Raw genomic sequence first — 24869 nt, 5'->3', positions numbered from 1 at the left:
GACATTTATGTAGTTTAATTTTGTGTGTGCATAAGTAGACACTTGAATTTATATAGAGTTAAATAAGTAGACACCTGTCATATATAGTGACAGAGCCAGAATTTTGACTAAGGGGGTTCAAAATCTGAAGAATTAGACACACGAACTAGTCGAAAGTGGTTCGACATCTACTATATATAAATAACAAATTATTTTAATCATATATTAATAGTATAATTCTTCCAAATGGGGTTCAGATGAACCCCTTAACCACAAGGTGGCTCTGCCACTGGACTTATACGTGGCAATTTGCTTTCACCGCGGCACTCTATGTGGCGTCGTATGTGTATTATGTCTCGTAAAATGCATGTATCTGCTTGTTCAATTTAATACAAATTTAAATATTATTTATACATAATTAAAGGACAAAAATATTAGATGAAATCAAGTTTGTAAGTATATTTATACATTATCCTTGTTTAATTTGTCAATGTATTATAAAAGGCTAGCTAGCTAGTTGCTATTTTACTCAATTTAGTATTTTATTTTATTCAAATTAAGTGTTGGTGTAATATACTACAAATACACTAAATTACAGTTGAAAATAAAATGACAAAATGAATAAAAATTTATTCAGGCTGAGGCTCGGATATCTCGCTCTCTTTAAAGAGATTCAAGCTCAATGCGACATAATCTACACTGATCCAGCAGTATATCTCTTGACTTGTCCCCTCCAGGATACAACAACCCAACAACGTTGTGTGATTCAAACAACTCCGGATTAGTTGAAGAGTCCAATGCTCCACAAAAGAACATCTTCCTTCAACATATAATTACTCTTTTTGTATAGTAAATATAGTTGAAGACTTAGAATATTTTTTTTTGTCCCAATTCTCTCTTTTACTATTACACATTATAATATTCTTCACACTTGACATATTTCATCTCATACTTATTTTTCATCCATTTCACAAAGGAAGAACCACCATTATTTATAGGTGAAATTTTTTTCCATGTAATCAATGAATAGAATGAAGGGCAGTGGGGTAGATAAATGTGATAGATGTTACATAAGTTACAAGAAACTAATGTTCATATGAGTTACAAAAATTAATGACCATAAGAGTTACAAGAACTAATGGTCATATATGTCACAATAACCAATAGTCATCTTCTACCACAATTTATACCATTAACATATGCACTTAATATTTTCTTTTAATAATAAAATGCATATACACCAATATTAAGTATCCCTTTTAATATATTCTAAAAAAATGTCTTTCTTTTATAATTTCAACATTTTATATTATATAAGATCAAGAGATTCTACATTTTAAATAATATAACAAGATTCAAAAGGTTTTCATTAAAACGGAAAAAGTAATAACAACATTTATTACTACATCAATTCATATATTTAAATTGACTTGACGATATTTGTAAACAATGACATGCAACTTAAAATATGTACATAAACTAGTCATTCCAATTTCCATGTTACACGAAACCAAAAGTGATATATTCTTAGGGACATACGTCTACTTACAAACTAATCAAAAGAAGTGCCACATATACATATTTCTAGGACAAAAGCCAAGAGACAAGGGCGCTATGGTTTTGATTATTAATTTCACTCATAATGTGCATGGAATCCATTTCCACTGTTGTTGCTTCATGATTAATGGTGCAATTTTGAAGTAAATCAGTGTCATTACTATCCCATAGTGGCCAACTAGGAATTATGTTCTCTTGCTCTGATTCTAATTCCCATGGCGGCGTTGGCCATACTAATTCATGATCATCTTGCCAATTCCATTCTACTTTTTTATTACCTTCATTAATACATGAGTAACTATTTCCTTTCCCTGCCGTGTTGCTAACTTCTTCTTCTAAACAACCCAAAATGAAATTTGGGTCCATATCTTCATCATTAGTCACCACGTCTGGCATAATCTCCTCGAGCCTTGGCCATTCCATCACACTATCTGCTCAGGAAAAAAAAATGGTTAACCAAACCCATAATAAAACTAGGCTCATACAGATGGACCCGTTAAGCTGGATATGATGAAGTTTAACAAAACTAATATGATCTTAAACTAAATAATATGGGCAGATCGACGATATCTAATACATGGGCGCACAAGGTTAAAAGAAGAAAGAGAAATACTAAGTGAAAATATTCTTATTCGTCTAGACAAGATAACTCAACATTTAACCAACCGTCCAAGTCCATCATTCAATTTTTCTGAAGCATCGATATTAGCTGATAATATTATATCAATTTTAGAAATATATACATAAAATATTCAGTTTTACGAAAAGATCATAAATTCACGTGGATCATAATTTTTGCAGTAAATTTGCCTATAGTTGAATGTTGAATCTAAAGAGTTTGTATCAAGACACAAAGTAGTAATGAAAAATATGCTCTCTTTAACAAGTAAATTATTAGATAAAATAATCACACATTTCAACATGTCACTATTATCAAAAAGAAAATTCATTAAAAAGAATTAGATCCGCACATAAATGAATGTACATAAACTATGATTAAGTAATTAAAAATGTAATCACTTGTACCTGAACTAAGGCTTCTCTGGGCCTCTCTAGATACCTCCCAAGAATCTGGCGCCGCTACCTTTGCTACATCTTCTTGCATTAATTCCATGGCACTATCACTAGCTGGCATATTACCATCTAGAAATGAGCTATTTGTACTAGATAATGCCTCTTTTTCCAATATGTTTGGTGTTGAGGGGATAGGAACTGTTCCACTCAAAGACCCACTAGTACTATTTTCTTTAGCTTGCTTAGGCTCAGACAAGTTTGACATTTTATTTTTCTTCATAATGGATCGGCTAATTGTTTTTCTACAATGTTTAATTGGCTTCAATGTACCCTTTTTAGCCAAATCAACAACAGCTTTAGGCAGCTTTTCATCGCTTGGTATTCTTAAGCTTTCAACTTTTCGACTTAGATGAGAGTTCCAGTAATTTTTAATCTCATTGTCTGTTCTACCTGGTAAATATCCTGCTATTAGAGACCATCTGCATAAATATAAGTTTAAAAAAATTGATTTATTAGTTGATACTAGAAGATGTTAGATAGATGGTATACGTACTAATCATAATATTTAATATCACAACTAACAAATCAACTTTTCTCCCTTTTCTAAATTGTATTATCATATAGGAGTACTCCCTATATGGCCTATATATCTTTCTTTCTTGAAATTAGTCAGCATGGCTGATATATGCATACATCCAACTTAAGACTGAAGTTGTACTATCACCGATAATTAAAGTCACTCTGACTAAAGTTGCTATAGGACTAATAATAGAAAAGTTAAGTTGAAACGATTGATTGCTAAAGCATGCATGTGTCACTTGTCCTGTGAAAATACAGAGTATTTTTACTTGGGGGCACCAATTTAATTAACTTATTCAGCAACATAAATGGATGTCCAAGAGAAAGTTGCTCGGATGATAAGTAGTCATCACCTACAACCTCAATGTTTTGAGTTCGAATCATCAAAATACCAAAAGGGTAAGAGCTTCTAGAGATGATTAACATAAAAAAATATACAAAAATGTCCTACGAAGTATCCGGAACTATTGTATATGCCTTTATTCCCTAGGAAAACAGTACTATAAAGTGGAGTAAACATGAAATGAAGGTGAAAAAGTAAACTCCATCCGTTTTATGTGATAAATTTAAGTTATATGCACCATGGTCGGTGTTGATTTATTTATTATAAAAGGTAACTCGTCTTATTATAATAGGATGATTCATAATATGATTTTGAGTGATATGATAGTGTAAAAAAGTTACTATACTAAAGGTGTTTATAACTATAAGATGAGAAGTCTAAAGGTGACATTCTTTTTTAGAAAAATTAAAATAAGTGATTTAGTAAGAGTTAAAAAGGCAAATTAAGGAATAATTAAATTACCTGTTTCCCAAAGTTGCATGCAATTTGATGATTATATCTTCCTCTTCAGAAGTGATATTACCTCTCTTGAGATCAGACCTCAAATAATTAATCCATCTCAGTCGGCAACTCTTTCCACATCTCAATAATCCTTCAAAATATACATAAAATGTAAAACAAAGAAAATAGTAATAAGTAGCTAGGAGGATGATTAAAGTTTAGATTAGAAGAAAATGGTACCGGCATTTTTGGGTAAGGACCTCCATGAGCCTTCTCCACTGTCATGAATATAATTAGTGAGAATTTGATCTTCTTCAGCAGTCCATCTGCCTCTTTTCAGACCAACTTTCTCACAACAAGGCGCTCTTCCCATTGTTACTTGCAATGTGGAGCCATGACAATTAGTCCCAATAAATAGAGAAACGACACAAATAAATGGACCCCTCTCCTCCTTTTTACCCTCACTACACTCTAGCTAATATTACGTGGACTTATTAACGTACCAAAGGTTGACTTAATAAGCTTTTTTAAATTGCACGTCACTCTTTGAAAGAGATTGATATCCTTAATATGAGATTTTGAATTCGAATCTTTTTAGGTATGAGATTACTTTTACAAAGAAACATTTTATCCCTAATATGAAATTATTCGATACAAATTCAAATTTAATCGAACTTTAAAACATATATCGAACAACGAATAAAAAAAAAAAGGAATGGTAGTAATTTTATACAATAACCTGGCCGCTTTCGTTTGCAATTGATGTCCTTTGTGGGACTATTCGAGTATTGGTGTACGCGAGATGATTGAAACTTGCTCTATTTTGAGTAATTAAAGTGTCAAATTTAAATCATGAGATCCAATTCAACAATATTAATACGCATCGAATATCGGGAGGATTAATCACGTGTGGACACTTGAATTTGATATTGTACTAGTAGGCTCGAACACCTAGCTCTGAAATCGTGAGACGAGATATTAGGTTGTGATCTAATCAAAATGAGGTCAAGATTCCATAATCCACAATTTTTCCATAGTCGGTATGTAATGGACGCAAATTGAGTCTTGGTGATATCGAGATCTTCGACAATGCTCCCTAGAATTTATTTAGAAATAACGTTCTATTCATTCATTGTAAATCATCACATTCTTATTCATTGATAATATGCTACAATGTTGTGTTCTTAAGTTCTTGAGTTTTGTTTTACGTTGTTCTGATTAATATTAATAAAATCAAGCTGATTTGATGACGTTGCTAATTATCAACATCGTATCTCAGAACTTAGTTTATTTACTTAACATATTGCTTTATTTCAATTCTATATATATATATTTTACGTTGGTCACATTAATCAATCAAGTTATAGTGTACAAAAAACGTATTTTGACTATCTTAATTCCCATGGCCTTGAATCACGTCAATACATTTACTTGTACCGTTTAAAGGTTAAACATTTTAGATACTCCTTCTGTTTTTTTATTAGTCTATTTAAAAAATAATATCTCTTTTTTTATTGACAATTTTTTAATTTTAATTTTCAATATGACATTTTTAAGATCATCAAATTAAATGTCATTATCATACTTTCACATATTTTTAGTTTATGATCATAAATTCTTTTTAAAAAATACTGTCTCAAACTTGTTATTAAATCAAAACTAAGAGCCCGTTTGGGCGTGTTTGCTTAATGTTAATTTAAGCCATAAAGTTCTTAAAGTCATTTTAAAGTTAGGATTTCTAATTATTTTTTTCTAAGTGCTTAAAGTCATTTTCTTTGACCATAAAAATTACTTTTATATCCCTTATATTTTAACTAAATTTCCAAACTACCATTTTTATTCTTTTAACCCTAAAATTCACATTATTTTCCTCGTTTAAGCACTTTTATCCAAACACCTAACTGTTTATTTATAAAAATAATTTTCAGCACTTCAAAATTCTAAAAACACTTCATACATAAAAATTACTTTTTTTAAATCCATCCAAACGGGCTCTAACTAAAGAAATTGAATAAAGGGAAGGAGATCATTTTACTTCTTTGCAGGCATTTTTCAAAAAAGTGTCAGTACGAAAGGTAATATTTGTAACATTCATAAGAAAGATGTTGAAAGAGAGAGATAGGGAGTCGTGTGCGGTGTCAAAATATGCCACGTACTCATTTGGATTAAAACATAGTCGTGGCTCATCCACCGTCGAGTCTTGTGAACGGGGGCTTCCATCTCCCACGTTGATTGTCCCTCGTACCACTATTTTTCCTAAATTTACGTTTCCCATATAAAGTCATAATTTTAAATTAAATAAAATTAATGTTTAAATGTATTATTTAGGAATATAATTTTTATTTTAAAAAAAAAAATATAACTTGAGATTTTAAATTATTAATTTTAATTCTAAAAAATGTAAAATTTAAATAATAAATCTATATTTTATAGAACATATTATTGACTAGTGGATTTTTAGATTATTATGTGAATTTGATAATTTAGAATTGTAACTATTTATTTATTAAAAAAATAAAAATATATGATTTTTCAATGCGGCGCCTTTAAATATTTTGATGTCTTTGTACATTTGATAAGATTATATAATAACTTACTTATGAATTAAGAAATCATTTGGTGTAAGGGATAAAAATAAATAGTTATGGGATAAAAAAATAGTTTCGGGATAAATTTTGTTGTTTTGTTTAGTTGTCAAGTTTGGGATAAGTTATCCCGTTATTTATATCATAGTGATGGGATAAGTTATCCCAAACTTGACAACCAAACAAAACAATAAAATTTTATCCCTCGGCTATTTTTTTTGATAACTTATCTCAGGATAATTAATCCCAAAATAATTAATCTTGAAACAACTTGTTCTCAACCAAACTAAGATTATATAACTTGTTTGTGAACTATGTCTATTTGATAAGTTTATATAAGAATTGAAATTTTGTCAATAATTTTTTATTTGTGGAATTTTTATGTTTATGAAAAAAAAATATAACTTAAAAAATAAAAATCATATATTTAAATAAAACTTCAATTTCATATCCATTCTAATTACATATCATATTTTAAGTTATAATTTTGTATCTATCTAAACTTTAATTATATAAATAAGGTTTGAATCTCTATTTTGTAATTTCCTCTTTAGTTGATCTCCTTTTCCCATCCCCCAATTTTTCTTTTTTGTTTGAAAAAAAGAAGAAATATTGATGCATGCGTAATTAATTTATTAATAGCCCCTATATATGCAATGGCTTTTATTATTTCCATCTGCCTCTGCCCACACTACACTCCTTTATTCACTTTTCAATTAATTCTACCTCCTTTATTTGTTTCTTTATTTTTCTTCACGGCCCCCTTCTATTGCCTTTTTGCCCCTCATTTTTCTATTGATATTTTTTGTCCCGGAGTGTCTTTATTTTTCCTGTTTAGTTTATTTGAAATGAGTGTTTCTTTTTTACTTTAGTAATTTTTAAAATTTTAATATTTTACACGATAAATTTAATATCACGAAATTTAAAAAATGGAGTTAAATCTCGACCTTTCAATTGAAAAGATATTTAATCGTTTCATATTAAATTTGGAAAACACTACTCTCCCACTTAAGTTCATTTGTTGCTCTCTCAATAGTCTTCTACAACACGAAAGTTACAATCATTAGTAGAATTAAGAAAATGAAGTCCTAACGTTTAGAATAAATAAATAATATTTACTCTCTGATCATTTTTATTTGTTTACTTTGAACTTTACATAATATTTAAAAATAATGATAAATATAAATATTTTATCATAATATTCATATTAATTGATATAAATAGTCTTTAATTTAAGAAAATGATTTGAAAAAATAATTTTAAAAAAGAAAGTAATAATAATTTTTTAAATATATTAAAAATAACAAATGAAAAATAAAAATATATTTTTTAAATAATAAACAAATAAAAATGAACGATATTTTGTTTTTTGTATCACTCCAGTAGGACCGCCGAGTCATAGAGACGGAGATCGTTGGGCGGAGAATTTAAGGTACTGTGGTCCTCCGTTGTTCTTATTACCCTTGCAAGTGGTATTTGAATTTAATTCTGCTTTAGTTTTTCACAAAACTATATATGTATATATGAAATTTTTCATGAAAATAATTTTGGAAGAAAAAAAAGGTGGTGCTTAGAGGATCTTTTTGCGAGTTAATATCTTATATGATCACTTAACTAAAAATAATTTGTTCATTTTTTTTTTAAATTTTATAATTCTAAAAACACTTAAATATTGATATTTTACTCGCAAAATCACTTAACCATTTTAGATAAAAAAAATTATTTAATTTTGTTGACATAAATTTTTATTTTAAGCCAATTGTTTAAAAAAGAAATACTATCTATTTTAATTATGGGGAATTTTTACATATAGTCACTCACAAATATCTTAATTATGTTTCATAGCTATAGTTTGCTAATTATAATTCATAGCTATAGTTATAGCAGCGTTTGTATAATTTGCGCAACATTTGTATATGTTTGTATACAATTCGCATTTTTGCATATCGTTTGTATATTTCACTATACAATTCATGCATAACGTTTGTATAATTCGCTATATAATTTGTAGTGTTTGTATATTTCGCTATACAATTCGATTCGCACACAGCGTTTGTATAAATCGCGCAAATTATACAAAACTCAAACTATAATTACTGCTAGATGTTTGCCGCGAGCCATAATTAATTCAAACTATACCTATGTTAACTAATTAATTAGTATATATTTATTTATCCGCATAATTTTCCATTTAATTATTTTATTGATTGCCCCCCTTTGCCCAAACAACTGAAATAGCTGAAATCCCAAACAAACAGCGTGATTTCTTCTACCATTCAAATGAAATTTAATCTAACAAAATAATTTTAACGAAAAACAATAATAGAATTACCTGGCAACTAATTGTTTTAAGATGCAGAGGAGGGTAAATGGGCTCACGTGAATTCATATTCTTCTTTCAAGATTATATATAATAGTATTATAATTTTAAAAAAATATTTAAATATAAATGTGTGAATTTACACTTGAATTATCATATAAGGCATGATTGTGTACGTCTCTCTGAGTGAAGTTAGAAATTTGAATCTTACATCTATCTTATTTCATTTTTCTTTCTAAAATTGGGGAACGCCTTTCCAAATAGCTATTTGTAGCATTTTTAGCGTTTTAATTAATTTTTTTATTTTTTATTTTTTGCTTCATCTCTTTAAATTTTCAAGTTTGTCACATTGAAAATTCCTAATTTATTTTAGCACTGTAAATTTTGCATATGATTAAACCAAATGTGTATATTAAAACTAGTAATACTGGATGATATAATATATAATCAATGGGTTCAGTAGATCTCAATACCTTTGACACTGAATATATATATATATATATATATATATATATATATATATATATATATATATATATATATATATATACACATACCTATGATTTTAAAATTTAATCGAATTTCAGTAATAAGAGCCTAAATATCAAACGATCTAGTTTATATTTTAGATTCATCTTTTTATAATAGTGCATCTATCCTTTTGAAATTCTGAATAAGTTTATGATTTTAACACACTAATACAAGCTTGTAATGAAATTCTGATTGACTCTAATGAGAGCATTTTTTTTTTGGTAACTAATAGTTTTTATTAATCACCAAAAGATATTTACATAATCATAACAAACTACATCACAATTTGTTATCCAACAAGAAATAAAACTCAAAGTAAGACCTCAAACCTACAATTAGTTTCAGAAGAGGAGAGATTGTTGTAGTCGAGTACTAATCGCCAAAGGAGCTCTCAAAGTGCACATATATGCTATTTCCTTAGTTATCTTTTCATAGTTTCTTCAAAAGTTCTCTGGTTTCTTTCCATCCATATTGCATAAGAGCACTCAACATATATTAATTTGAAGAGCTGTGCATTGTGAGACTTGCCTTTAGATTGTTTCAGAGTCCATTCCAAATGCATATCCCATGTATCAGCGTGAAAGAGTGGCCATTTAATCCAATTAAGCAGTTTCTTCCAAATAGCTCTAGTAAATTCACATTGAGTAAACAGATGCTCTATATTTTCCAGATCTTGTTGACAGAGTTTGCATTGTTGGTTGACATCCATTCCCCAGGAGGTTAATCTGTCTGTAGTTGGGAGTTTATTCTACAGCATGATCCACATTGTAACAATAGCCTTTGGTCTTGCACTGTTGTTAAACATCATATTTTTCCAGGGGGGCTGTTGGTCTATTACCAATGAGAGCATATTTGATTGGTCGATGAGTGCCTTTACTAGTTAAATCAGCTTGTTAATAATATTAAAATGCCTACATTCGTAATATTTGAATATTAATTTGATGGAAATTAAAGCACCAATTTAAATTAAATTAGTTAAAATTAATTTAATTTCTTGAAATCTCCATTTAAGTTAACGAATATTCACATCATCGTTACAAGTATCCCAAATACGAAAAAAGAAAGAATGCCATTTATCATGGACTTAGACTTAGAACGATTTAAAATTTTTCATTAACCTTTTCAAGACTCTAGATTCTTTTCCCTTTCGGATGATCAAATGACGGGTCATAAAACATTGCTTTCTGATGATCAAGTGGCGGATCATGAAACATTGCCTCCAAACTTGCGATTATATGACACTAATATGTTCAAGAAATTTGCACAAATTAACTGGTGACCATAACTAAGTTTGGTAAATCAGTGATTATTATCAAATATAAATGCCATGGTTCTAATTAATGCCACGATGCCAGTGAAACATAGGTACACCTAATGGCTACTCAGATATATTTTACGATTATAAAGAGCAGCTTGCATTAATTCATGACTTGTAATTGTCTATCACTAGTCAAATCACTAAATGTTAAAAAATATATTTCATTGACTTTAAAACAAAGCGTATATTCTTGCATTATCTGTGGGTGTACATTAAATTAACTATAACTCAATTACTCGTAAGTGTTTTTTGTTGATTTAGGAAATAAAATCACAACCAATTTGGTTCCTAATTAATTGATTCCTATATAGAAGATTCATGAGGGCAGGACGATCATCCAGTTGCATCTCATATATATTAGTAGCTCTTTCACCTCGTAAACAATAAAATTCGTGTCGAGAAAATAATAATGAAGAACGGAAAATATCGTAATAATCATAGTATTTTGATTTTTGAATATGAGTGTTACAATCTCTATGTATCATCTGATTCGTCTTTTCGAATATAAATTCAAGGGCTCTTGAGCTTGATTTTGAATTTCTTGATGGATTTGTTCTTGACTCGTTTACTTCAATTCAAGGACTTTTGGGCTTGATCTTGAATCTTGAATCTTGTGGTCTTGATCTTGATTTGTTGATTTGCTAATCTTGAACTTCACTTGTTCTTGAACTTGACGATCTTGATCTTCACTTGTTTTTGAACTTGATCTTGACTTGTACTTGAATTCAATGGCTTTTGGGCTTGTTCTTGAATCTGACAGTCTTGATCTTGAGTTGTTCTTGAACTTGATGAACTTGATCTTGAATTCTTGAACTTGTAGCTTATAGAGAAATCTGCGGCGTTTGATCCACGAGTTCTCTTTGGGTTCTTGTTAGAAATCTGTTTTTTTTTTGAATTATGAGGACCCCTATTTATAGTTGTGTTATAGAGGAATTGTGATGAAAATAGGTTTTTCTCCGGTCAATCAGATTTAAGTGACATGACATAATGGGATTTAGCGAATGGGCTTGTCATTTTGACACATGACATGCTCCTATTGGCTTATTTGTTTGACTTGACATGACACGTCACTTGACATGTGACACCAAAAATGGACCTCTAGGATGATATGATATTGAGATTAGCAAAGTGGCTCATCATTTGTAACTCAAATCAATGGACTAGCCCAATAAAATTGAACTTTAATTAAATCCATATATATTGAATTTAAATAATTGATCAAATTATATTAATCCATAATATTTATTTGAATAAATATATTTTGAATTTAATATGATTTAAATCACTTATAAATTTATATTTAATAAATTTTAAATGATTACAAATGCCCCTACTTCAGGACTTATCAAGATACAAATTAATTATCGTGAGTAGGATTGAAGCATTATATTACATGATATGTGCATTTTTTTTATTTGAAGAAATTATTTCAAAAAAATGGATCATTGAAGAATTTCTTTGCCCACGTGGAGCCCTTCTATTTGTGAGGAAACACGTAAGTAACCAAGATAAGTATGTATGTGTGTGTATATATTCTTACTATAAATCTTGGTAAATATAAAAAAATTCAATAATGAGAATACCACTTTACACGTGGGCCCCAATATAAATCTTTCTTTTTTGCTTTTGTTTTTTCTTGTCAGACCAGTGAAGACAATATTTGTTGTTCATGGAGGCTACATAATGGAGTTTTCTTATCATAACACAAAAATTTGGTCTTGAGGTATGAAGAGATGGATACGCATCCCCACTTTGGGGAAGGTAATTTTATGATATTCTTACAGTGAAAAGGAATGGATACGCATTCACGCTCTATGAAAGGTAATTTAAAGGTATTCTTACGGCACAAAGTTATGAATATGCATTCCCGCCCTAGGAAAAGTAATTTTATGGTATTCGAAAGGCGCAAAGGGATGGATACGCATCCCCACCCTAAGAAAAGTAATTTTATGATATTCTGAAGGCACAATTCTGAAGGCGCAAAGAGATGGATACTCATCCCCGCCGTAAGAAAGGTAATTTTATGGTATTCTGAAGGCGCAAAGGGATACGCATCCCCGCCCTAAGAAAGGTAATTTTATGGTATTCTGAAGGCGCAAAGGGATGGATACGCATTCCCGCCTTAAGAAAAGTAATTTTATGGTATTTTGAAGGCGCAAAGGGATGGATACACACCCTCTCTTTAAGAATAACAAAGGGCTCACTTGACACAATTTTTTTTTGTATACCTAAGTTTTGTCACTAATGATCTCTTTTATTCCTTGCAGTTTGAAGAGATGGTGATTTTCAGACAATACGTCTCACCCTCCACTAAACTTAGGCATCTTGTAGTTGAAACTGAGGAATGGGTGGATCAAACTAGGTTCTTGACTCACACTCCACTAGTCGGTCGGTATGCGAGTTCGTGGCCTTCCTTGAAAAACCCATTTTGTATCGCGAGTTGAACTTCGGTGCAAACCCATAGTTCTAATAAGCTGCTCAGGTTGTGGTCCCTTCAAGCACTAGATCATCATCATGCTAATATTGCAACTTCTCTTCGAAGTTTAGGTCGTCGCATAATCCAATGTGAGATACGCTGGGGTGATACAATGATATTTAAGGGAGAGTATCGTCATATTTCAGGGTACTGGAGTAGACCAAAGATATACTTGGTAAAAGCCAAGAATTCTTGGGTATGGCACACATTTATGATGCCGTTTATGCATCTCTTTTCACTTATGATCGTAATTCAGATATTTTACAAGCATTCTCTGAAGCTTGGTGTCCCAAAACAAACACACTTCTTACCTCTGCTGGAGAATTATCTATTTCTCTTTAGGATTTACATACTTTCAAAGGCTTGCCAATTTAGAGTTCTCTTTATGAAGAAATGGTGCCTGAGGCTTGAGAACTTACGAGATTATATGAAAAGAAGGTAATATACATTCCTCGGACTTGTGAATATTTATTTGCGGCCTTTCATCATCTTCGGGGTGCTAACCAAAAAGTATCTTTTAGTAAGTGGATAAAATTCTGATGCAAAAAACCTTTAAGGTATGGACTTGCTCCGCTGAGGCAGGAGAAAATATATGCTCGCCTTGAATTGACACATAATTCTAGTGGGGTTTTACCTGATACAACAAAATAGTCACGTGCCGAAGAAGGAGTATTTGCTGAGCTTGGGGTGAAATCTAACAAAAGAGATGACACATATCTGGCAGCTTTCTTATCTTGTTGGTTGTGTGCTTTTGTTCTCCCTAATAGGGAAGGTGGCTTCATTCGTCCGGGGACTTTCAAGATGACGAGCTTGATGGCGAGTGGGAGGAAGGTCGGCCTTGCTATTTCGGTATTAGCCAGTATTTATAATGGTTTGAATAAGATCTCGACTTCACCATAACTTAATCAACTTAAAGTCTGTTTCCCCATCCATTATGTTTATGGTTGGCTTGCTCACTTTTCAAGACTCATTACACAACTGCCAATGGGCCCTTTGTTTCCACTATGGTAGTATATTCTGGAGAGGGTGGCGCAAAGTATTTTGACAGAAATGACGCAAGAAAATGTATTCACGGTGGAGAGGACGCGGCTTGGACATCTACCACGCTGGATAAAATGTACCCTTACTTTTATGTAGATAATAATCATGCACCAGAGTTAGAGTCAAGCTATTTCATGAGTATCCACTTTAACTATATCCCTCTTAGTGTAAAAATTCATTTATCATTGAGCCATATAATCCACATCGCTTTAGTCGTCAATTTGGATTCTACCAGAATATCCCTGGCATCATGAGGAATGACATTCGCATTGCCTCTTTGGACAAATGACTCATGTTTTGGAGGATTTGTACTATAAGTTGTTCTTCATCACGAGCAATCTTTCCTTCAATCAAGCCTAATGTGGGAAAGTCCTTTGGATCTGACTATGAGACTTGGTGGAAGAAAACTCATGGGAGTTTTCTTAATGATAAAACTCATGGGAGTTTCCTTAATGATCATTTACAGACTTTAGTGAATGTTACTGGGCCAATTCCTGTCGTACATTTAGAGGGTTCTGATGAAGTACATATGAACAAAGTCCTTAATGCTGGTGTGCCTATTTCTTTGAATGCCACATTGCCCTAACAACGTAGAACAGAAATATCTCAACCGTCTTTAAGGGTGTTGAAAGAGAGGATACTTGCTCAGGTAGCTTATATCTCTAAAAGGTGCTTCAAGATGAGAATGAAAATAGCAGCAGAGATCGTTGTTGGAAAAGAATAAGAGCAAGCCCAAGCAATTTGAAGGATGCTACTATACTTGTGGTTGAACTACATGATGATACGAACAACCCTTCAAGAACCATAATAGTCTCTATTGAAGAGGTAGATTAAGAACTTCACTCTACCGAGTATATCCTAACACTTTTTTACTTGATTATTTTTCTCTCTCATTTTCTAATGCAGGAGAATAACATTGCGGCATTGCAGCGAGGAAAGTCACAAGATAGTGGTGAATCTATATCTGCTCTGTATTAAATAAAACCACCTTCCATGGCTAAAGCGAGTGAAGGGCTACCTTCTATGTAACAACCCCTAAAATGTTGTATGTCGGTATTTCAATTCTCGATGAAAATAATACAACCTCTGTATTTTGGGTATAACTTTTCATAGGTTGGTCCAAATTAGGTGATTCAAATTTCTGGGTAACCACAACATCCTCACCTACAACTTTCATGAAAAACATATCTTAAGATTCAGAGTATAAGTAGGTCAAATAAATTAATCTTTGCAAGATATAGTACTGTAATGAAATTGAGTGTTTATAGAAGAAAATTCATATCTCACTGTAGGTTGCTCCAAATTGGTTGATTCTTGAATGATATGAAACTAGACTTCCATATCTACAATTCTTATGAATACACCAAATCCTAATAAGGAATTTATCTTATTCAAACGCAGCTCCGAAAAAGAGTATTATGTTAAAAAGAACTCATCTTACCTACCATGGAAAGATCTAGATACATTTGACATCATTCATGACATAAATTGTCCTCCATTTAACATCATCCATGACATCAATATATTCCATTAAATTTTTAGATTTTTCTTTATAATTATTTTATTTATTGTTAGGTCACTCTTTCCCACCTATAAATACCCACCTTATTTCCTCATTTTATTCATCAAGCTTTCTTAAGCATTTCTTCTCTCTATATACTTCTTTTCAAATATAGTTTTAGTTTTAGTAGTATAAAAATACTACTCTGGTTATTCTTATACTCCGAGTAGTACACAAAACGCTCCGGTGAGAAGAAAAGGCTAGGGGTCCAAGAGTGTTCAAATTCGGAGTAAACCTTCAGATTTAAGGTATGTAAGACTTTCATAGCATTGGATTGAATTCGTCCATGCGCCCAATATTTAAATTCATTGTAATTGAATTATAATTGAATTTTATCCAAATCTTGAATTCTAAATGAAATAATTCTTCTTCTATTGAGTTTGATATATTTATGCATTAATATTATTATTATTCTTATCTCTCATATTATTGGAATTATTGTTCATGGCTACTTTCCCATGAATCCAAATTGATTTGATGTTCATTAATATTTTTACACATATTTTGAGTAAAGATGTTGACTTTTTATTATTTTCATTGATAAAAAGATAGTTATATGAATTAATACTATATATGTATTTTATTGAGTTTTGAAAGAGCAAAAGAGTTGAATTTGAATGAATTTGAGAAAAATGATATTTTGAGCAAGATGTTTTGATGAGATGTAAATAATGTTTTTGGAAGTATAATGATTGATGAACATGAAATGAGATGAGTTTGATGATTTAAATTAAAGTTCAATGAGACTAGATGATGAGTTTAATATGAGCATATATTTTGGGAGTAGTATTGAGCACCGAGTTGGGTAAGAGTTTGATTGACTCAAACCCCAGAACTACGTAGCCAGCGTAGGATGGAGGCTATGCCTCTTAAGTCCTAAAAAGAGGACTTTGATGAGTGGATCCAAGATGGTGATGTCCTTTACCCTGACAAGGTATTGGATGGATGTGGCAACGACATCGCTTCGTTGTATCATCGCTAGCTCATAAGTGATGGTTGTCGGTTAGAGAAACTCCCAACCGAGTAAGCATTGCTTATTACTATTATTTTCATTATTATATTTTAAACTTGCATTACATATTCATGTTGAGATGATGTTGAGTTCTGAGCTGAGTTTTCTTGAGAGGAGTTTCTTGATATCTGTCCTTACCTTTCTGCCATTTTACATACTCGTACATTCCACGTACTGACGTCATTCGACCTGCATCGTTTTATGATGCAGATACAGGTGTTAGAGATCCTCAACAGGCGCATCGTTGAAGATCATTTCTTTTCAGCTATTTGGTGAGTCCTTCTTGTATTCGAAGGAACTCCTTATCCTTTTATTATTGTTGAGTGTGATGTTTCTTTTGAGGTAGCCATGGACATGTCATTGGCACCATCTAAAAGTATTAGAGGCTTAATAGACAGAATCTGATGATGTAATTGGAGTAGTTCTCCTTTGAAACTACTTCTTCTAAAAACTTCTTCTTTCATGAGATGTTGTTAATGGAGAGCCCATATAAGTATTCTTATTAAGTCTTCCGCTGATGAACGAATAAGTGATGAGACCAAGTGGTTCTCTCAGAGGCCAGAGATGGTTTCTGAGTGCCTAACTTGGTATCAGAGCATAGAGTTCAAGAGTTCTAGGGTGTCTATGAAGCCGTGTTTAGTAGAGTCTTGTTTATGGGTGTGTCGTGCACCACACTTATAATCAGGAAGCTATAGGACATTAGGAATTATTTCACTTCTTTCATAATCTGAATTCGTGCGATAGAGTTTAACTCTATTAAATCTTTCTTTCTAATTCGTGCGTTTACACGTTTCAGACATGCCTCCTAAACGTTCAGCTAGTCAGAGGAACGCTGCCAGTACTGAGGTTCCACAGTCAGTGATGCCTCCACGGAGAACTAGGGGCCGACCTGCAAGGTCTACTGAGGTACCCCAAGTACCTACTGTTCAGACCACTCCTACTTCTGAGGAAGATTTTCGAGGAGTGATTGCTATGCTCACCCAGTTGGTGGCTGCTCGAAATAGTAGCCAAAGTTCACCAACTCCTAGCTCTAGTTATCAAGAGTCGTTTGTTGCCACGAGGATCAGAGATTTTTTGAGAATGAATCCGCCGGTCTTCACGGGTTCCAACATTGATGAAGACCCCCAAAATTTCATTGATGAGATGTGGAAGATACTAAAAGCGATGCATGCTACAGAGATCAAGGGGGTTGAGTTGGTGTCTTATCAATTCAAGGATATGGCAAATGTCTGGTATAACCAGTGGGAAGAAAGTAGAGGTGAGGATGCAGAGCCTGCTCTTTGGGATGAGTTTGAAAGAGCATTTCTTGATAACTTCTTTCCCCAAGAACTACGTGAAGCAAAAATTGAGGAGTTTGTGAACCTCAATCAAGAGAGTATGACTGTGAAAGAGTATAGTTTGAAGTTTATTCAATTATCCAAATATGCCCCAGAAATGATTCCTCATATGAGGTCTAAGATGAGGAAGTTTGTCTCTGGCCTAGGCAAACATGTAAAGAAAGAATGTAAGGCAATGCTAATGATTTCTGACATGGATTTTTCTAGATTGATGGTGTATGCTCAGCAGGTTGAGGATGACAAGAAAAAGGACCGAGAGGAACACCTAAGCAAGAAGGCTAAGTCTGCTGGGCATGAGAATGAGCAGAAGCAAGGGAAGGGTAACAAATCTTTCTTTCAGAAAAGGTCTTCCAATTATGCACCTTCCCCAACAAATGCTTTTACACCTAATACCAGGTATGATCAGAGATCGCTAAGTCACCAAAACTTTCGATCTCAAGGTTCTCAGTCCCAATTAAGTATGGCTTAAGGTTCTAGAGGAAAACCACCATGTGCTAGATGTGGGAGGCTCCATTTGGGAGAGTGTCATGTGGGCACCAATGCTTGCTACGGATGTGGAAAGACAGGTCACTTCCAGAATGAGTGTCCTTCAAAGAGGCAGGGAGATGGAAGTAGTAGAGCTCAGTTTTCTTCTGCAGCTCCACAGAATAGAGGTAATCATAGAGGTGCAGCTTTAAGTGCAGGTGGGGGAACCAACCGTCTATATGCTATGGGTAGTCGCCAAGACCAAGAGAATGCACCCGATGTTGTTACTGATATGCTCCCAGTCCTTTCTTTTGATGTGTATGCATTACTTGATCCGGGTGCTACATTATCTTTTGTGACTCCTTACTTGGCTAGTAAATTTGAGATTCTTCTTGAGTGTCTTCTTGAGCCTTTCAGTGTGTCTACTCCTGTTGGTGATTCTATCTTAGCTGAGAGGGTCTATAGAAATTGTACTGTGTCAATCTATCATAGGGATACCATGGCTGACTTAGTTGAGTTGGACATGGTTGATTTTGATGTGATTCTTGGTATGTACTGGCTTTATTCTTGTTATGCTTCAGTTGATTGTAGGACCCAAATTGTGAAGTTTCAATTTCCAAACGAGCCTATCTTAGAGTGGAAGGGGAATTCTGTAGTGCCTAGGGGTAAATTTATTTCCTACTTTAAGGCCAGAAAATTAATCTCTAAGGGATGTATATATCATATAGTCTGAGTCAAAAATATTAATGATCAGACTTCATCTCTTGAGTCAGTTCCCATTGTGAATGAGTTTCCTGAAGTCTTTCCTGAGGATCTACTCGGAATCCCTCCTGATAGAGAGATAGACTTTGGTATTGATATTCTTCCTGATACACAACCTATCTCTATTCCTCCTTATAGGATGGCTCCTGCTGAGCTGAAAGAGTTGAAAGAACAACTGAAAGACCTCCTAGATAAGGGGTTTATTAGGCCAAGTGTCTCACCCTGGGGCGCTACTGTCCTATTCGTGTGAAAGAAAGATGGTTCCCTTAGAATGTGCATTGATTACCGACAGCTAAACAAGGTCACCATTAAAAACAAGTACCCTCTCCCCAAAATAGATGATTTATTTGACCAACTTCAGGGTGCCACATGCTTCTCTAATATAGACCTCAGATCAGGCTATCACCAGTTGAAAGCAAGAGAATGTGACATCCCGAAGACGGCTTTTCGAACCCTCTATGGTCATTTTGAGTTTCTTGTTATGTCCTTTGGATTGACAAATGCTCCAGCAGCTTTTATGTACCTCATGAACTGAGTATTCAAGCCATACCTAGATACGTTTGTAATTGTCTTCATCGATGATATTTTGGTCTACTCTAGAAGTAAGAGTGAGCATGCTAATCACCTTAGGATTGTCCTTCAAACTCTTAAGGAGGAGGAGTTGTATGCTAAGTTTTCAAAGTGTGAGTTTTGGCTTGAGTCTGTAGCATTCCTAGGCCATATTATATCTGGGGATGGAATCCAAGTTGATACTCAAAAGATTAAGGCAGTTAAAAACTGGCCCCGACCCACCTCTCCAACCGACATAAGGAGTTTCTTAGGTTTGGCTGGTTACTACATGAGGTTTATTGAGGGATTTTCATCTATATCCTCACCATTGACTAAGCTGACTCAGAAAAAGGCTAAGTTTCAATGGTCTGATGCTTGTGAGAAAAGTTTTCAAGAGTTGAAAGCTAGATTGACTACTGCTCCAGTACTATCCCTACCCGAAGGAACGGATGGTTTTGTAATCTATTGTGATGCTTCAAGAGTTGGGTTGGGATGTGTATTGATGCAGAAAGGTAAGGTCATAAGTGATGGTTGTCGGTTAGAGAAACTCCCAACCGAGTAAGCATTGCTTATTACTATTATTTTCATTATTATATTTTAAACTTGCATTACATATTCATGTTGAGATGATGTTGAGTTCTGAGCTGAGTTTTCTTGAGAGGAGTTTCTTGATATCTGTCCTTACCTTCCTGCTATTTTACATACTCGTACATTCCACGTACTGACGTCATTCGACCTGCATCGTTTTATGATGCAGATACAGGTGTTAGAGATCCTCAACAGGCGCATCGTTGAAGATCATTTCTTTTCAGCTATTTGGTGAGTCCTTCTTGTATTCGAAGGAACTCCTTATCCTTTTATTATTGTTGAGTGTGATGTTTCTTTTGAGGTAGCCATGGACATGTCATTGGCACCATCTAAGAGTATTAGAGGCTTCATAGACAGAGTCTGATGATGTAATCGAAGTAGTTCTCCTTAGAAACTACTTCTTCTAAGAATTATCTATTTTTGCTTTGATTATGACAAGCCCACATTAGTATTCTTAAGTCTTCCGCTGATGAATAAATAAGAAATGAGACCAAATGGTTCTCTCAGAAGCCAAAAATGGTTTTTGAGTGCCGGCCACGCCTAGGGTACCCTCTCGGGGCGTGACATTCTATTTCTCGTGAGAGGTCAAACAACTTTGAAATCTGATGTATGCAAGCATCCATTAGTTGTTGTATCTATATTTCAAGGGAAGAAGGTCATCTTAGAAGGTCATGCTCGAAAGAATTTTGTCTCTACTCTTTGGGCCGTCATTCGAGGCAAACTTTCTAAAAGTGATGTAGATATTGCTTCTTCTCTTAAATATGAAATCCAAGTAATTATCAAGGAGATGGACTTCAAGGACGTGGATATCTCATCTTTTATAAAGTTATTAAACTCCTTCTTTGAGTTTGCCACTTTGTATGACCAAGCACGATCAACCCTTCATGATATGGATGTGGAAACCGCAAAACTGAGTTATTTTAACAATTGGAGAACGCCTTTCAAATACTATGCTTGAAGAGCATAAAAAAGTTAATGTGGTGTCCTCCCTTCGTGAATCACTGGGTAATATGAAAAAAGGAGATAAAAGAATTGTATAAAAAGACGTAGGATTTAGAAGTCCTTTTAGCAGCTGCTGAGGATGAAGTCAAAGGATCCAAACTAGCCACCTCACTGGAAGTCAAAGAATTCAATGCATCCTTTGATACACACTTGTCAAATAGTTTGGGACAAAAGAAGGAGCGTCTAGAAGCTATGCGTCAAGAATTGATCAATTACAAATTATGCCTAGATTAGATTTTTCTTTTTTTCCCTTTATCTTCTTTTTCATTTATTTACTTTAAAGTTTGTTTGATATGTTTAGACGAGTTTATGATAACAAAGTTTCTCGTTTTTTTTCCGCCCTACACCATGCATTTTATATCTCTTTCGTTTGCACTCTTCAATTCTGAATTTGCTTTTTTATTTTTTAATAATCCAAACTCAATCCACATTTTGCATGCCAATAAGAATAAAAGTAATGGAGTTTCTTCTTTTGTTTAAGTTTGTGCATTCAATTTTGACTTGCAAATATTATGGACTTTAGTGCTTCAACTTATAGAATTAATAGATTTTTGAGGACTTCAACTCGTATACGCTTTTTGAACGACATATGGTCCATCCACTTCGAGGTAAATTTCCCCCCAGACTTATGTCAAGTGATAATGGGTCTTTTTACTGCAAGGACTTGATCTCCAACTTGGAAGTACCTCAAATGAACTTTCTTGTTGAAAGCACGAGATAGACGGGCTTGATAACATTCAAGATTTTATTGAGATTCCACTCTGTTTTTATCAAGTGCTTCTAACTCAGCAAGACGTAGTCAAGTATTTTCTTTTTCAGTGAGCTCTTCTTGGATAGCAAGTCTTAAAGAAGGTATTTGGCGCTTAAGTGGTAGGACTGCTTCGACTCCAAAAGCAAGTGAATATAGGGTTGATTGAGTCGATGTACAGTATGTCATCCTATATGCCCACAAAGCTTCTTTCATTCTTTCATGCCAATCTAGCTTGGACTTGGAGACGACTTTCTTCAGCAGATTGCATAGAGTCTTATTGAATGCTTCAGCTAGATCATTAGCAGCATGATACATAGAAGATTTGCGCTGGTTGAAACCGAAGAGATCACAAATTTTATTCATTAACTTTTTAACAAATGTCTTGCCATTGTCTGTTAGTTTATGGTGAGGAATGCTAAATCGATAGATGATATTCACCCGAATGAAGTTTGCAACATTCTCCTTATTCACTTCTTTAAGAGCGATAACTTCGGCCTATTTTGAAAAGTAATCTACTGCATCCAGGATATACAAGTATCCACCAAAAGACTTTGGCAGCGGTCCAACAATGTCTAATCCCCAAGCATCGAATGGCCAAGATGCGATAGTTGGATGTAATACTTCGGGAGGCTGATGTATGAAATTTGCATGATATTGCCAAGCCTTGCACCTTCAGCATAGTCTAATCAATCTTTCACCATGGTTGGCCAGTAATACCCCATTCTCTTTATGTGGAAGTGGAGCTTTGGTCCAGATTGATGTGATCCACATACTATTGAATGCGCTTCTTGTAGAGCTTGGACTGCTTCTTCCTCTCTCAAACATCGCAAGAGTACTCCCTTAAATGACCTTTTATATAATGTGTTCTTATAGTATAAGAAGCGAGGTGCACGACTACGAATGTCAGTCTTTCTCTTCGGATTTTCTGGAAGTATCTCATAACATAAATAGTCGGTAATAGGTTATCACCAATCTTCCTTTGAGGCTTCAGAAACAGCAACGAGATGCTCAATCTCACTTTCTACATATTCATCTTCATTTGGCGGTGGTACTACCCATTTTTGACAGATAGTGACTTGTGTCTGATCTGGGAGAGTTACAGTTGAAGCAAGGGCGGCTAGTAGGGCTGGGCGTTCGATATTTGGTTCGGTATTTTCAAAGTTCGGGTTCGGTAATTTGGTAATCGATAATTCAAAATATATACCAAATACCAAACTTTCAAACTTTGATTCGGTAACTTGATAATTGGTAAATCAAACTTTGGTTCGGTACGGTATTCGGTAATACCATAATTTTTAATAGTTAATGTACAATAAAAATTTATCCGCATTTAATATTTACATTAACCTAAAGAATACATATCTTAACTTACATTTTTATTACTACACCATAGTTAAGTAATATATGCATTTTAACTTACCGAATATCGAAACCAAAATTGCTCTGAAGCCACATTCTACGGAGGAGAATTGATACATTGTAAACAAAGAGAAAATAATTTATGAATAGATACAGAATAAAAAAATATTACCATATAATAAAATGATGAAAAAGAGTGAAAACAAAAATCTCTAATATATTACACATAATTTTTATACATATGTTTTTCTTTAAATTATCCAAAAACTCTACATCACTGCACTAATTATTAATTCGCTCCTGCAAAGATATGAAAGAGTTGAAATCTTTCGTTTTTAATGTAACTACCAAACAGTTTATGTAGATAACTGATGTGGTGAATCATGCAAAGTGAAATTAGAATTCTTAACCAATTGCATAAATTTGAAATTAGAATTTATAATTTTTACATGTACATGAATTTAAATTTTAGCAGTTATCCATAATATACGTGTTTGAAAGTGTGAATATAGTATGCTGTAAATGTGGGAAAGTTAAAATAGAAATGGTAAGACAAATAAAAAAATGGGATAGTTACCTCTTACTAAACTCTTCTCTTTTTGGTAATTTTTCTTTTTTTTCCCAGTTTTTTTGTATTAAAAAACAAAAAATAAAAAATTGGTATTCGGTATTTCCTGAATACCGAAAATGAAATACCGAATACCAAAACTAAAATATCAAATTTTATATTTCAGTATCGAATACCAAACTAAATTACTGAATTATTGAAATCCCGAATACCGAAATAGCCGGTTCTATTCGATATTTCGGTTTTTGGTATTTTATGCCCAGTCCTAGCGGCTAGGGCGTCAAATTTCTTGTTATCCTTCCTTGGCACATGTTGGAGGGTCACATCTCCAAACCATCCTATCAATTTTTCAGTGTAAGAATGATAGGGACGTAGTTCAGGCTTCTTGACTTCATAGCTCCCCAGAATTTGATTGATCACCAACTGAGAGTCACCAAATACTTGTAACTGCAATTGTTTCATGTCGACGGCCATTTCGAGTCCAAGTATTAATGCTTGATATTCAACAACATTGTTGGAGCAACATTATTTCAAAGTGAAGGAGAATGGTAGAACCTTTTCTTGTGAAGTGAAAAACACCACGCCAACACTAGCTCCGTTGTGATGTGTAGCTCCATCAAAGTACATCTTCCAAGGAGGTAGAACTTCGATAACCATCGCATCTTCATCAGGAAGCTCATCGGTTAACTCCCAATCATTTGGTATTAGATCGTCTGCCAAAAAATCTGCCA

At 33.3% G+C, this 24869-nt stretch overlaps 1 protein-coding gene across 1 annotated transcript; it reads right to left on the bottom strand.

The window, feature by feature from the left end:
- Nucleotides 1–1325: 1325 nt before the first annotated feature.
- Nucleotides 1326–4318, bottom strand: LOC129887135 (transcription factor MYB4). Its single transcript, XM_055962095.1, has 4 exons — nt 4154–4318; nt 3935–4064; nt 2563–3029; nt 1326–1967 (listed from the first exon to the last, which is right to left on the bottom strand). Exons 1-4 carry the CDS (start codon nt 4284–4286, stop codon nt 1564–1566), a joined length of 1134 nt encoding a protein of 377 aa, XP_055818070.1. The 5' UTR covers nt 4287–4318; the 3' UTR covers nt 1326–1563.
- Between the last annotated feature and the right edge of the window lie 20551 nt (nt 4319–24869).

This window comes from Solanum dulcamara, chromosome 4 (genome assembly GCF_947179165.1).
Source record: "Solanum dulcamara chromosome 4, daSolDulc1.2, whole genome shotgun sequence".
NCBI classification, from domain to species: Eukaryota; Viridiplantae; Streptophyta; class Magnoliopsida; order Solanales; family Solanaceae; genus Solanum; species Solanum dulcamara.
Note: the sequence above shows the minus strand (reverse complement) of the source record. Positions and strands in the feature narration are given on the sequence as shown.

Bases quoted from the DNA above. Each gene is read 5' to 3' on its own strand.
- LOC129887135 (XM_055962095.1), bottom strand. From the start codon at position 4,286: ATGGGAAGAGCGCCTTGTTGTGAGAAAGTTGGTCTGAAAAGAGGCAGA. The intron at 4,065-4,153 runs GTACCATTTTCT...TATATTTTGAAG, and splicing joins GTCCTTACCCAAAAATGCCG to GATTATTGAGATGTGGAAAG. The intron at 1,968-2,562 runs GTACAAGTGATT...TTTCCTGAGCAG, and splicing joins CCAGAGAAGCCTTAGTTCAG to ATAGTGTGATGGAATGGCCA.